Source organism: Hyperolius riggenbachi, chromosome 10, assembly GCF_040937935.1.
Source record: "Hyperolius riggenbachi isolate aHypRig1 chromosome 10, aHypRig1.pri, whole genome shotgun sequence".
Taxonomy (NCBI): domain Eukaryota; kingdom Metazoa; phylum Chordata; class Amphibia; order Anura; family Hyperoliidae; genus Hyperolius; species Hyperolius riggenbachi.
The window spans coordinates 218,418,746-218,431,049 of record NC_090655.1 but is presented as its reverse complement, the minus strand read 5'-3'; the positions used below and the strand labels follow the sequence as shown (position 1 = coordinate 218,431,049).

Here is a 12,304-nt window from a genome sequence, read left to right as displayed (position 1 = left end):
TAGGTGGCAAGAGTGCCCCCTTGTATAGGTAGCTAAAATGCCCCCTGTAGGGAGCCAGATAGAGCCCTTGTTTAGGTACCAATAGAGCGATGGAGGAGGGGTCACATGGAGAATACATAGTGAGAGCTTTATGATAATTCAACTTGCTGGGATCCACAGGCGCTACATGATCTGTGCATGCTATCTCATGGTAACAGCACCCCCTACATCACAGGCGGAGCTGTTACCATTAGACTGTCTGCCCAGGACGTACATGCGGCACCTATAGATTCCGGCAAGGTGAGTAATCGTAATGCTACTGCTGCTGTTATTGCTGCCCCCTGCCACTGCACCCAAGGTAATCCCGCCCGTAGAAATGGGCATGGCGTCCAAGTCTGCACTGGTTTTAACTAATTCCCGACCGCTCCACGCCAATTGGCGTGATAGCGGCGACAGCCCCAGGACCACTCCACGCCGATTGGCATGAATGGCTGGGAATGGGGCTAGCTCCACCACCGCCTTCAGTCTCCTAGTGGCAGACGCCGATCTGAGACCATTAGACGGCGAAACCGCTGTCTAATATACCTGTTTAGTGCTGCAATCTAAGGCAGCGCTGTACTGGGAACAGCCGTGTGACACGACGGCTGTCCCCTCTGAAGCCCAGGAAGTGATCGGCTGACATAGGCTGATGCCTATGACAGCCGATCACGCTGATTGGCTGGTGGGAGGAGGGAGAGGGGAATATAAAAAAGTTACATTTATTCAAAAAATAATAAAATAAATATTTATATAAAAAAACAACAACTGGGGAGCGATCAGACACCACCAACAGAGAGCTCTGTTGGTGGGGAGAAAAGGGGGGGGGGGGGTGGAATCGCTAGGCCTTAAAGCTGCAGTGGCCCAGTTAGTAAAAAAAATGGCTTGGTCACTAGGGAGGTTTAACACCGCGATCCTTAAGTGGTTAAATGTGTCTTCACCTTTCAATTAATACATAAATGTTCTCAAAAACTATAATATTTTTTCAAAAAATGTTGTTGCCATTTTACCTGGGTTAGCCGCGAAATATATATCAAATTTTATGACATTTTTGCTACACAAAAATCTGCCAAATTTGCTGTGAAATCAAGTTTGGGAACTTCACCTGCTCTTCCCTAATTACCACATATGTGAAAATCTTAGTGAATAATAAAAAATAAAATACTGTATAACAAATTTAACTATTTCTCTAGCTTACAGTGCACAGGGGAAACAGTTACATGGCCAGCAGGAGACCCGATTTGACTATTGATGCAGAGACCAGAAACCACTACTGACCATGTACAAGGATGCCCCCTGGAGGATATGTTTTGTAAGACACTACAGACAAAATATGTTAAGTAAGATAAAATGTAATATTTGAGTGCAGAGTGTTGCAGGAAATTGTCCCACCCTGATGTAATAGTATTGTTTATGCTCTCATGGGTGCTGTCCTGAGATGACTTGGCAATGGTAGACTTACTGGTAATGTCTTTTCCAGGAATTGGAAGGACAGCACCCAAATACTCCACTCTTTCTTGAATTTGATTTGTATTGAAAAGTATTTTAAATATTATCTGCAGCGCTATCTCTTCTATTAACTAGAGAGTGTGCGGGGTTGATGCATATATATACCCTGTGGCTAATTTGAATATTTTATCTTTCCAGATGGGTGTTGTCCTTTCAATTCCTGGAAAAGACATTAATCTAATGATGTCTTTTTTGTTTTCTTTCCTGAGATACTTTGTATGGCCCTACCACCCAAAAGTGATGGGAATGGGGAGAGCTGGGGGAGGGGGGATCCTGTATCAGTAGTTTCACCACTGACAACTGGGCAACCTTGATTATCCTCCCCTTATTATCTATCAAAGGCAACAGCATCCTGTACAGATCACAGGGCCACGTCACTGAAGATGGATGAGGACCAGAGTCACATGACTGAGAGGTTATTCAACTTGACCCTGGAGATCATCTATCTGCTGACCGGAGAGGTGAGGATGATTCTGGGAGGTCACATGACCTCACCCTTATCTCTATTAATAAAACCTTGACACCTGGAGATATGAGGTGGATATTCAGGTTTTATATACATTTAACTATTATTGTCTCTCTACTAGGCATTTAAATTACCAGTAGTTGCACCTATTGAATTATTAACTCCACACGACTCTCTGCATACACCATCCCCCATCTCAGTGTCCCCTCATTACTGCCTGGTACCATATTCCCTGACACCAGAGAGGAGGAAAAGGAAGAAGATACTGGAAGTCACCAGAAAGATGATGGAGCTGCTGACAGGAGAGGTGAGCAGTGCTGGGAATTATGGGACATCCAGTAACAGAAAGGGATGTGTCTGGGTGGTGACTGTATCCTTGTGTGCGTCAGGTTCCTGTACGGTGTCAAGATGTCACTGTATGTTTCTCCATGGAGGAGTGGAAATATTTAGAAGAACATAAGGACCTCTACAAGGATGCCATGATAGAAAATCAGAAAAGCTTCAGTAGCGTCAAGATGGAACAAAAGAATATTGACTTGAATGAGATAATTGTGACCCTTACCCTACAGATTATCAACCTGCTTACTGGAGAGGTGAGGAGTATTCTGGAATGGACCATGAAATCACTCATAGCTCTGTTAATAAAATACACACATTACTGGAGAGTTCAGGAGGATTCTAGGTGACATTACATCATTCTTATCACTGTTAAAGTGAACCTAAACTCAAATAAAAAAAAAAAAAGAGTTTAACTTACCTGGGTCTACTAGCCCCCTGCAGCCACGCTGTCACTAAAGCAGCCCATACACTCAGCCGATTTTCTGGCCGACCGATCGATCGCGGTCGATCGATCGATCGATCGATCGCAAATCGGTTGGCCAATCGACCGATCGACGGCCGATTTCGATCGATTTCGATGGATTTCCATCGAACTAGCAGGGTGGAAAATTTAGGTCGATCTGATGAGATTGCTTATCAGTTTGCATTGGCCTTAATGGAAATCTGATGGCAAAAAAATGCCATCAGATCGAATTTCAACAGATTTCAAACTGAAATCTATTGGAATTCTATCCTGGTAAAAAATGTTCTAAAAACGCATCAGATAGATCATCAGATGCATTTCTTATCTGTCTGCTGCCAATCTGACGAGTGTATGGGCACCTTAAGTGTTCCTCCAGTCCCCCCCAGTGACCCTCTTCCGGCTGGCCAACTGGTGAGTCGACGGGCCTCTGCCCATGTGGGGCTATGTGCGTCCTCGATCACACTCCCATAGCCGGGAGCATTATGTGCAGTAGAGATTTTTATGTACTCCTGTGCATGGGAGTGCGATCATGAGGTGCGCGGACTGGGGCCACGCAATAAAACAAAACTATAGGGAGCTGTGGAGAACCGAAGGATTGTTCAGTGACAGCGCAGGTACAGGGTGGCTGTGGCTGTTGAAGCCCCAAGTGCTGACTTGTTTTGCTGCTGACTGATTGCCCCAAATGTCAACAGATGCTGCAACATTGGACTATGGTAATAAATACTACGATCAGACATTTTGTTTGACTGTCTCCCGATTAGAGAGGTGAGGAGAATTCTGGGAGGTCACATGACATCAATCTTATGCCCTACTAATAAACACACACCTTACTGGTGAGGTGAGGAGAATTCTGGGATGGTCATGTGACATTATTTCTGGCCTTTTTCTATAGAGTTTTCCACCAGTGAAGTCTGATAATCGTGTGACAATTACGGTGCCCCCACCTCACTCCCTGATATCTGAGAGACACAACAAGCAGAAGATTCTGGAAATCACAAAGAAGATGATTGAGCTGCTGACAGGAGAGGTGACCAGTGCTGGGAATTTTGGGACATTATCCATCAACAGCAAGAAGTGTAGCAGGGTGGTGAATGTATCATTGTTTGTTTCAGGTTCCTATAAGGTGTCAGGATGTCACTGTCCATTTCTCCATGGAGGAGTGGCAGTATATAGAAGAACACAAGGACCTCTACAAGGATCCTATAATGGAGAATCAGCCACCCCTCACAACACCAGGTAAGAGGAGGACATTTTTAGTTTTTTAAAGGGGGAGCAGTATGGAGGGTCTACCTAGACACCATCATCTCATAATCACACATGGCCTGATTCTTTGGGTTAGATGACATCAGCACAAGCTAAATATAGAGTTGCCTGCTATGCACGGTAGTGCTGTACAGCGTGCGCTCCTAAATTACCTGCGCCTGTTACAGCTTTGCAGCCACTCCTTGCATGCACCGTGTAGTATTGTAGTATTGCCACTGCGATACATCACTTGTGGGGCCGCTACTACGTTATTGTAGTAGCGGCCATGCTAGTGAAGTATCACGGTCACGATACTTCATATCTCGCTGTGCATGCAAGAAACGATTGTTGAATAGTAACGAGCACATGTAATTAAGGAGTCAGTGTGCGCTGTGCAGCACTACCACGCATAGAGTGCAGCTCTGTATTTAGCTTGCGCTGATGTCATTTAGTTCTTAATGAAGCAGCTTAATGAATCAGGCTGATAGAGATAATGTACTCAGGCAGTGTGTGTGTTTCCTACAGATGGATCCAGTAAAAGAAACCCGCCAGAGACATGTACAGATCCTCTTTATCCCTGGGATTGTCTACAGAAAGATCGCATCATCTCCCACCATTATCATGTAGGTTGAGCTTAGTTTCATCAGAGACCTCAAACTTTGTGACATAGTTTCCTTCTGTGTATGCTGTTACCTACATTGAGGTTATAAATTGCTCCTTATTTTGTGCACTTAGCATGGAAAACATATAAATGCTGTGGTCAAAGAGGAAGAAGAAGAGGCATATGTGAGGTGTGATCAGCAGTCTATGGAGGAGGGTAACATGATGAAAGCATCTAAGAAGGAAGACATTATTACCGAGATGAGCATTGGTGAGTGATAAAAATTAAAGGGAACCTGAACTGAGTAAAATTATTTAAAATAAACACACGAGGTAACTTCAAATGAACATTTCATGGTTGCCTTGCCATCAGTTCCTCTCAGAAGTTCACCAATTTCTTCTGACAATGATCCCTTCCAGTTCTGACAACATTTTGTCAGAACCGAAATATATCAGTTGCTGTCAGTTATATATCAGTTGTTGTCAGTTATAGCTGAGAGGACAACCGATGTGCCAGGTAATGTCCATGTTTACCTATGGCTCAAGTGGGCGATGTTACAGTTTAACAGTGTGCTGACCAGAAAGCTGTTACGGGGTAATGGCCATTTTCAAAATGGTGGACGGAGAATTCCCTTGATCACAGTGGACAAACAGGACCCGGGAAAGGGGAAAGAGATTGAGGAGCAGACTACACAGGAGGTAAGTATGACGTGCATGTTTATATTCACTTTTAATTTTCAGTTCAGGTTTTCTTTAAATATGCCAAATACTTATTAAACGGACTAAACGGATTCAGACAGTCGCATCCAGTATGCGCTAAATAAGTGAGCCCTCTACATATCTCTCCGGCGGCTGCTGGAGAGATGTATAGAGGGCGCACTTCTTTTACGCAGACTTACCACGACTAGCTGAAGTTACTGGACCCAGTACTGAAGAGGGAGAAGACTGAGGACGGCAGCGTCGGAGTGATCCATGCACATGGGGCTGGAGGAAGCCACAGGTATGTATAAAACGTTTTATTTCTCTCAGCTCTGGTACACTTTGAGGGCCCTTTTCCACTAGCGCGTTTGCGCTAGCTGAATCGCAAAACCGCAAACCGCTAGCGATTTTACAATTGCTACGGTTTGCTTTTTAACATAGGAATCGCGGTAGGTCATTTCCACTACCGCGATTCGTTTTTGTCGGGAACGCGAACGCGTGGCGGAGCGATATTTGCCGCGATTTTGCTATGCAGTGCATAGCATAGCAAAATCGCGGCCGCGAACGTCGGGGAATCGCCGCTAATTGCGATTCAGCAATCGCTAGCGTTCAGCGTGAACGCTAGCGATTGCTAGTGGAAAAGGGCCCTAAGTGTACTAGGCCCTATTGCCTTGCCATTGCATTACCCTGCGGTAAAAGAGGGTAATGCAACACAGATTTTCAGTGCAAGTGTAAAATGGGCCTAAAGGGAAAAAAAATCCTTCCTGACTCTTAAATGGGGATTGGACTCTGCTACCACAGAGGTGGGGAACCAAGGAAGCCTTCCTTTTGAAACACAGCAACCAATTATAACCTATGCAGGACAGAGAGGGCGGTGCCACAGTGATGTCAGCAGAAGCCCCTTCAAAGCCCAGCCCCTGGAGTACTTACTGCACCCTTTGGCCCAATGGTCAATGTCCTTCCTACAGTGTGGTCACCCAAAACTGTATCCCATACTTCAGGTGTGGCCTTACAAGTGATTTTTACAGAGGGAGTAGTATACTAACATCTCGTGATTTTATTTCTCATTTTATGCGTCCCAGAATCATATTTGCTTTAGCTGCTGCTGCTTGGCATTGTACGTGGTGTATCCGAAGCAAACCTTGGGACAAAAAAAAAATATATTTACCTAAGATAAAGGAAGCTTCTGAATCCTTCAGAGGTATCTCACATTATCCTCAAGATCGCCTCTCCCAAACATCTGAAAGAAATCTGACAAGAGCCTGTTGGATTTCTGATCACGACCATGCTTTTCTTCAGGAATAAGCACAGCCATATTGTGGCTGTGTGAGTATGTCCATGCCTAGGTGGTAAGCTGGAGCACTCATGCCTTGGCCACGTTCCTAAGACACTCATGCCTCAGCCATGTGCTAATGCATGAAGAGGAGCATAGTCGAAGCAGGAGGTTAAGGCACCGAGCACCGAAACTGGGTGCCACTATAGCACTAGTGCTATAGTATATGCCCCATGCAAGGGTAAATTAGGATCCAGTGATCACCAGACTCCGAATTACTTCTCCCTCTGAGTTGCTATGACTCGGAGGGAGAATGATATTTAATGTTGGCGAGGATTTGAGCAGCAATAGGTTGAGCCGGTGGCATACTACTACGTATGCAGCATAATTGCAATATTCAGGAGGCTTCCAGGCAGCTGTGGTGTTCAGGAGGAGGACATGTGAAGCCTCTTAAGCATCCAGAGGCCTCCCTCTTCTTAGATAAGTATCTCTATTTTGACCCATGGTTCATCTCTGGTTCACTTTAACTTGTTATTGTGACGGTTGAGTGCCACAACTCAGACGTCTGATTATTGGTGATCTGCGGAATCACCAACAATCCAGACGCTATACTCGATTATGTGTGATCCGCAGAATCAACAATAATACCAGTATAGCAAGACCAAGATCAGAGTGTGTAGTGTTTGGGTGCAACCGTAACTTCAATGATTTTACAGGACCTTACCAAAGGAGTTGGTAAGGAACAATCTGGATACAAACAAGACGGATAGACAATAGGCTCCCCAGTGAGGCTGGGAAGGATACAGACAGAGAATACGGTGGTAGTTTAGCTATTCTCTGCCAGGGGTGCCTGCAAGTGACAAGAACCAATCAGACAGATAATAACAGACATACACCAGATAGTAAACTAGTCCTATCAGCGAAGCTAGCTAAACTGGCAGCAAGAAGCTACCCTAGGCCTTTCCAGTGGAACTGGAAAGGTGACACAAATGACTCAGACCGCTTTGTTTAAACCTTCCAGGGGAGCTGAGAAGGTACCAAAAACACTAAGCTATACCTCACCAGTGGAGCCGGTGAGGATAGTAAATACATAACAGGTGTTCATCAGTGGAGCTGATGAGCCTCAGACCACGCAGACTAGGCCCCTACAGAGAAGCAGGCTGGCACTAGCTGAACCTAAGAAAGGCAGGACCTCTACAGAGGTGCTGGCGAGGTACTAAAGGTACACAGGCCATCCGTATAATAAAGTGCAAACCCCAGCAAGCTGGGTATACTGAAACTGGAATAGAATCTCCCGAGGAGCGGGTGATTCAGACAATACTGCAGGCTAGTGATAACCTGAGACACAAACAGAACTGCACTACAGAACAACTTCACCAGCGGAGGGTGTGAGGTCCTCGGTCTCAACACCCCGGAACTGGTCCAAAGCACAACACAGCAACGACACAGTAATCCTAAGCTTGGGTGTGAGGTCCCTGGTCTCAACACCCTGGGTGTGAGGTCCTCGGTCTCAACACCCCGGAACTGGTCCAAAGCACAACACAGCAATGACACAGTAATCCTAAGCTTGGGTGTGAGGTCCCTGGTCTCAACACCCTGGGTGTGAGGTATTCGGTCTCAACACCCCGGAACTGGTCCAAAGCACAACACAGCAACGACACAGTAAGCCTAAGCTTGGGTGTGAGGTCCCTGGTCTCAACACCCTGGAACAGGTCTAAAGTACAACACAGCAATGACACAGCAATCCCAAGCTTGGGTGTGAGGTCCCCGGTCTCAACACCCCGGAACTGGTCCAAAGTACAACACAGTAACGACACAGTAATCCCAAGCTTGGTCTGAGCGCTGACACACAAACGTTCACGACAACAGACAGCGCCAGACTAAAAGCCGAAGGTTTAAGAAGCAGAGGAGACCTCACTGGCACGCCCCCTGCTGCAGCCAATCCGGGGCGCCGTGAGTCTCCTCCGCTGTCAGCTCAGCTGACCAACCGGTCAGCTGACGAGCACTCTCCCAGGATAAAGGTCCTGTCTATGCGCGCGCCCGTGCGAGACAGCGACCTTACAGGAAGAAGGTAGTTCCGTCCCCGGCATCCTAGACGCCGGAGGGACGGACAGGGGCCCAGAGGCAGCCGCGGTGGCAACGCAGTCCGCCGCGGCTGTGCTTCTTGCAGTTATTAACTAGTACTTCTTCAAGTCTGATGTTCCTAGCTGTATGTCATTTATCTTATATGGTACTATGCCATTTGGCACGTCCAAAGTTAAACAAATTATGCAGAATTATCAACACTATGACGGATAGTGACAAATTACAACAGGATCTTGACAAAATGGCCATATGGGCAGGCACAAGGCGGATAAAGTTTAATGTTGATAAATGTAAAGTCATGCAGTAGGTAGTAGAAATAAGACAGAAGTGACAGGTTTTTGGACTAGTCCATCTCTTCATATGGGATTCTCAGCAAGGCTTTTATTCTTTACAAAGATATTCCCTAAAAAGGATTTAAACAATGATGCTGGCCAGCTTCCCTGCTCGTTACACAGTTTTCTGGCAGTTGGACAGAGCAACTGCCATTCACTAAGTGCTTTTGATAATAAATAAATCCCTGAGAATACCCCATGAAGAGATGGATTAGTCCAAAACCTGTCGCTTCTGTCGGATTTCTACTACCTACTGTAAGTGACAGCAACATAGGAGAAAAGTAATTTATGGCTAATTTTACTCTGGAAAAAATGTACTTCTTATTTGTCTATGTTTGCACATATTTTAAATTTTACAATTTTTGTCGCCATAGTGTCCCTTTAAGTTGTAGGAGCAAATCCACAACATATGGATGGCTCCAATAAAACTTTTCTTTTTATTAAATGGTCTAACAGGACAGACAAAAATGACTGACGCATTTCAGACAGCGATGTTTCTTTAGTCAGGTCTTTAGTCGCAACTGCACACTGACATGTACAAACAGGAAATAAATACACATTTAAAGTTGAACTCTTGCACAGGACAGAAGGAAAACATAGAGAACAGCACCCTGTATGTATTTAGAGAGTTTAGCCTGTCTAATTCCCTCTCATCTGTGACTAATCACCAGTGTAATTTGATCTCTTAGCTGTATCAGCTCAGGAAATCTCCTCTGCCATGGCAAAACAGCTAATGTGTAAACACAGGAAGTTAACCCTATGTCTGCTTGCATGAAAGCAGGAAGTAGACATACTGCAGATTTATTGCAAGCTTTGTATCAGCTGTAAGAAATGTTTTTCTTTAAAGTAAATTATGCTGTTCCTTATCTTTTAGAGCAGAGAGGAAGTTCTGAGTTTAGGTCCACTTTAAAACCTCACCCACAGAAAATTGGGCCACACGCAGAGAAAGGAGGAGGGAAAATGATGGGGAGAATTAACACAGTATAAAATCCTTTTTTTATCAGTTCCTCTACCTTCTATAATGTTGCATCACCTGCAGTCACCCCTTGTGAAACAAAACTCACAGGTGACCAACACCACCTACACAAAAAATATGCGCCAGATAGTTTGCATTAAAATAAACACGTTGTTTATCTTTCTACTTTGTTAAAACCTCCACCACTGTGGATTCCTGTAACCAGGACTTGCAAACATCAAATCCTTTGCAAGTGTTTCCCATCAGGCTTACCTCCCAACTTTTTGAGATGAGAAAGAGGTCCCTGCCACACCCCTGATCACGCCTCCGTCAAACCCCTAGTCACGCATACCATAAAGTTTTCATAAGAAAAATATGTTGTTTTATAATTCAAACCACACTGGTCCTTTCCATCCTTCATTTTCCTTCATATTAACATTTTAAAATTAGTAATATATCAATGAAAAGGATGGGAATAAAGTTTAGAGTCAATCAAACACATTTTTTAGTAGAGAATATATATATTTACATAGAAAGAGGGACAAAGTTCTGAAAGAGGGACAAATGAGGAGGAAAGATGGACAGAGGGACAGGGCTCACAAAGAAGGACTGTCCCTCCAAAAGAGGAACAGTTGGGAGTTATGCATCAGGTGTAGTACAATATAAAACATTGCAACATTATAAAAAGTGCTGGGGTACTAACGGAAAGTGTCTTTCCTAAAGAGTGTGGAATTTGGAACCTCTGGCAGCTATCTTCAGATAGAGATGGCCCGACCCTCCGATTTTCGGGCCCCTTGAGTTTTTTAATACGGGGGTCCCTCAACAGGCTGGACAGCATGAAAGACGTCATCTGCACAAAGTTGGATCCAGACGTACTATCCATCTCCTCTTGCTCTTCCTCAGTGACGTCAGGTAAGTCCTCCTCCTCCCCCCAGCCACGAACAATAGCACAGAAACGTTGAGCAGCACAAGCCCCCTGCGACGCCTGCTGCGGTTGTTCTTCTGCCGCTGCCTCCTCCTCCAAAGAAACACCTTCCTCATCATCCGAGTCTGACTCCTCTTCACTACACGACTCTTTCTCCTCCTCCCCCCTCTGTGCTGCCGCAGGTGTTGAGGAAACACCTGGATCTGATGTGGATTGATCCCACAATGTTTCCGCTCATAACTGTTCCTCTTCATGCTCCTCCACAGCGTGATCCACCACTCTACGCATGGCACGCTGCAGGAAGTAAGCGTACGGGATCAAGTCGCTGATGGTGCTTTCACTGCGACTCACCAGGTTAGTCACCTCCTCAAACGGCCGCATGAGCCTGCATGCATTTCGCATCAGATTCCAGTTGTTGGGCCAGAACATCCCCATCTCCCCAGATTGTGTCCTTTTATTGTAATTGTACAGGTACTGGGTGATGGCTTTCTCCTGTTCTAGCAGGCGAGAGAACACGACCAGGGTCGAATTCCAGCGAGTCGGGCTATCACATATCAAGCATCTCACCGGCAAGTTGTTTCTCCGCTAAATGTCCACAAAGCGTGCCATGGCCATGTAAGACCGCCTGAAATGCCCACACAACTTCCTGGCCTGCTTCAGGACGTCCTCTAAGCCTGGGTACTTTGACACAAATCTTTGAATGACTAGATTCAGCACATGTGCCATGCAGGGTACATGTGTCAGCTTTCCCAAATTCAAAGCGGACAGGAGATTGCTACCATTGTCACACACCACGTTGCCGATCTCCAGCTGGTGCGGGGTCAGCCACTGATCCACCTGTTTGTTAAGAGCAGCCAGGAGAGCTGATTCGGTGTGACTCTCCACTTTGAGGCAAGACATGTCTAAGATGGCGTGACACCATCGTACCTGGCATGCAGCATAGGCCCTGGGGAGATGGGGCTGTGTAGCTGGAGAGGAGATCGCGGCACCAGCCAAGGCAAGGAGGAGGAGGAGGAGGATGACGACAGCGGTGAGGAGGTGGCAGGAGGCCTGCCTGCAAGCCGTGGAGGTGGCACAAGTTGGTCCGCTGCACAGCCACATACACCCTGCTTGCCAGCGGTCACCAGGTTGACCCAATGGGCTGTGTACGTAATGTACCTGCCCTGACCGTGCTTGGCAGACCAGGCATCCGTGGTCAGATGGACCCTTGACCCAACGCTGTGTGCCAGAGATGACACCACTTACTTACCTCTCAACTTCATGGTATAGTTTCGGTATCACCCTTTTAGAGAAATAATTCCAGCCTGGCATCTTCCACTGCAGTGTCCCAATGGCCACAAATTTTCTGAAGGCCTCAGAGTCCACCAACTGGTATGGTAACAGCTGGTGAGCTAACAGTTC

The 12,304-nt window shown here is 45.9% G+C and overlaps 1 protein-coding gene across 1 annotated transcript in view; it reads left to right on the top strand.

Moving 5' to 3' along the window:
• Positions 1 to 12,304, top strand: part of LOC137536816 (zinc finger protein 721-like) — a 58,982-nt gene that overhangs the window by 21,282 nt on the left and 25,396 nt on the right. The window contains exons 5-12 of the mRNA XM_068259013.1: positions 1,273 to 1,327; positions 1,866 to 1,985; positions 2,112 to 2,297; positions 2,380 to 2,583; positions 3,685 to 3,819; positions 3,905 to 4,028; positions 4,560 to 4,657; positions 4,770 to 4,905. Of these exons, the coding sequence (XP_068115114.1) occupies positions 1,273 to 1,327; positions 1,866 to 1,985; positions 2,112 to 2,297; positions 2,380 to 2,583; positions 3,685 to 3,819; positions 3,905 to 4,028; positions 4,560 to 4,657; positions 4,770 to 4,905 (1,058 nt within the window). The remainder of the gene's footprint in view (positions 1 to 1,272; positions 1,328 to 1,865; positions 1,986 to 2,111; positions 2,298 to 2,379; positions 2,584 to 3,684; positions 3,820 to 3,904; positions 4,029 to 4,559; positions 4,658 to 4,769; positions 4,906 to 12,304) is intronic.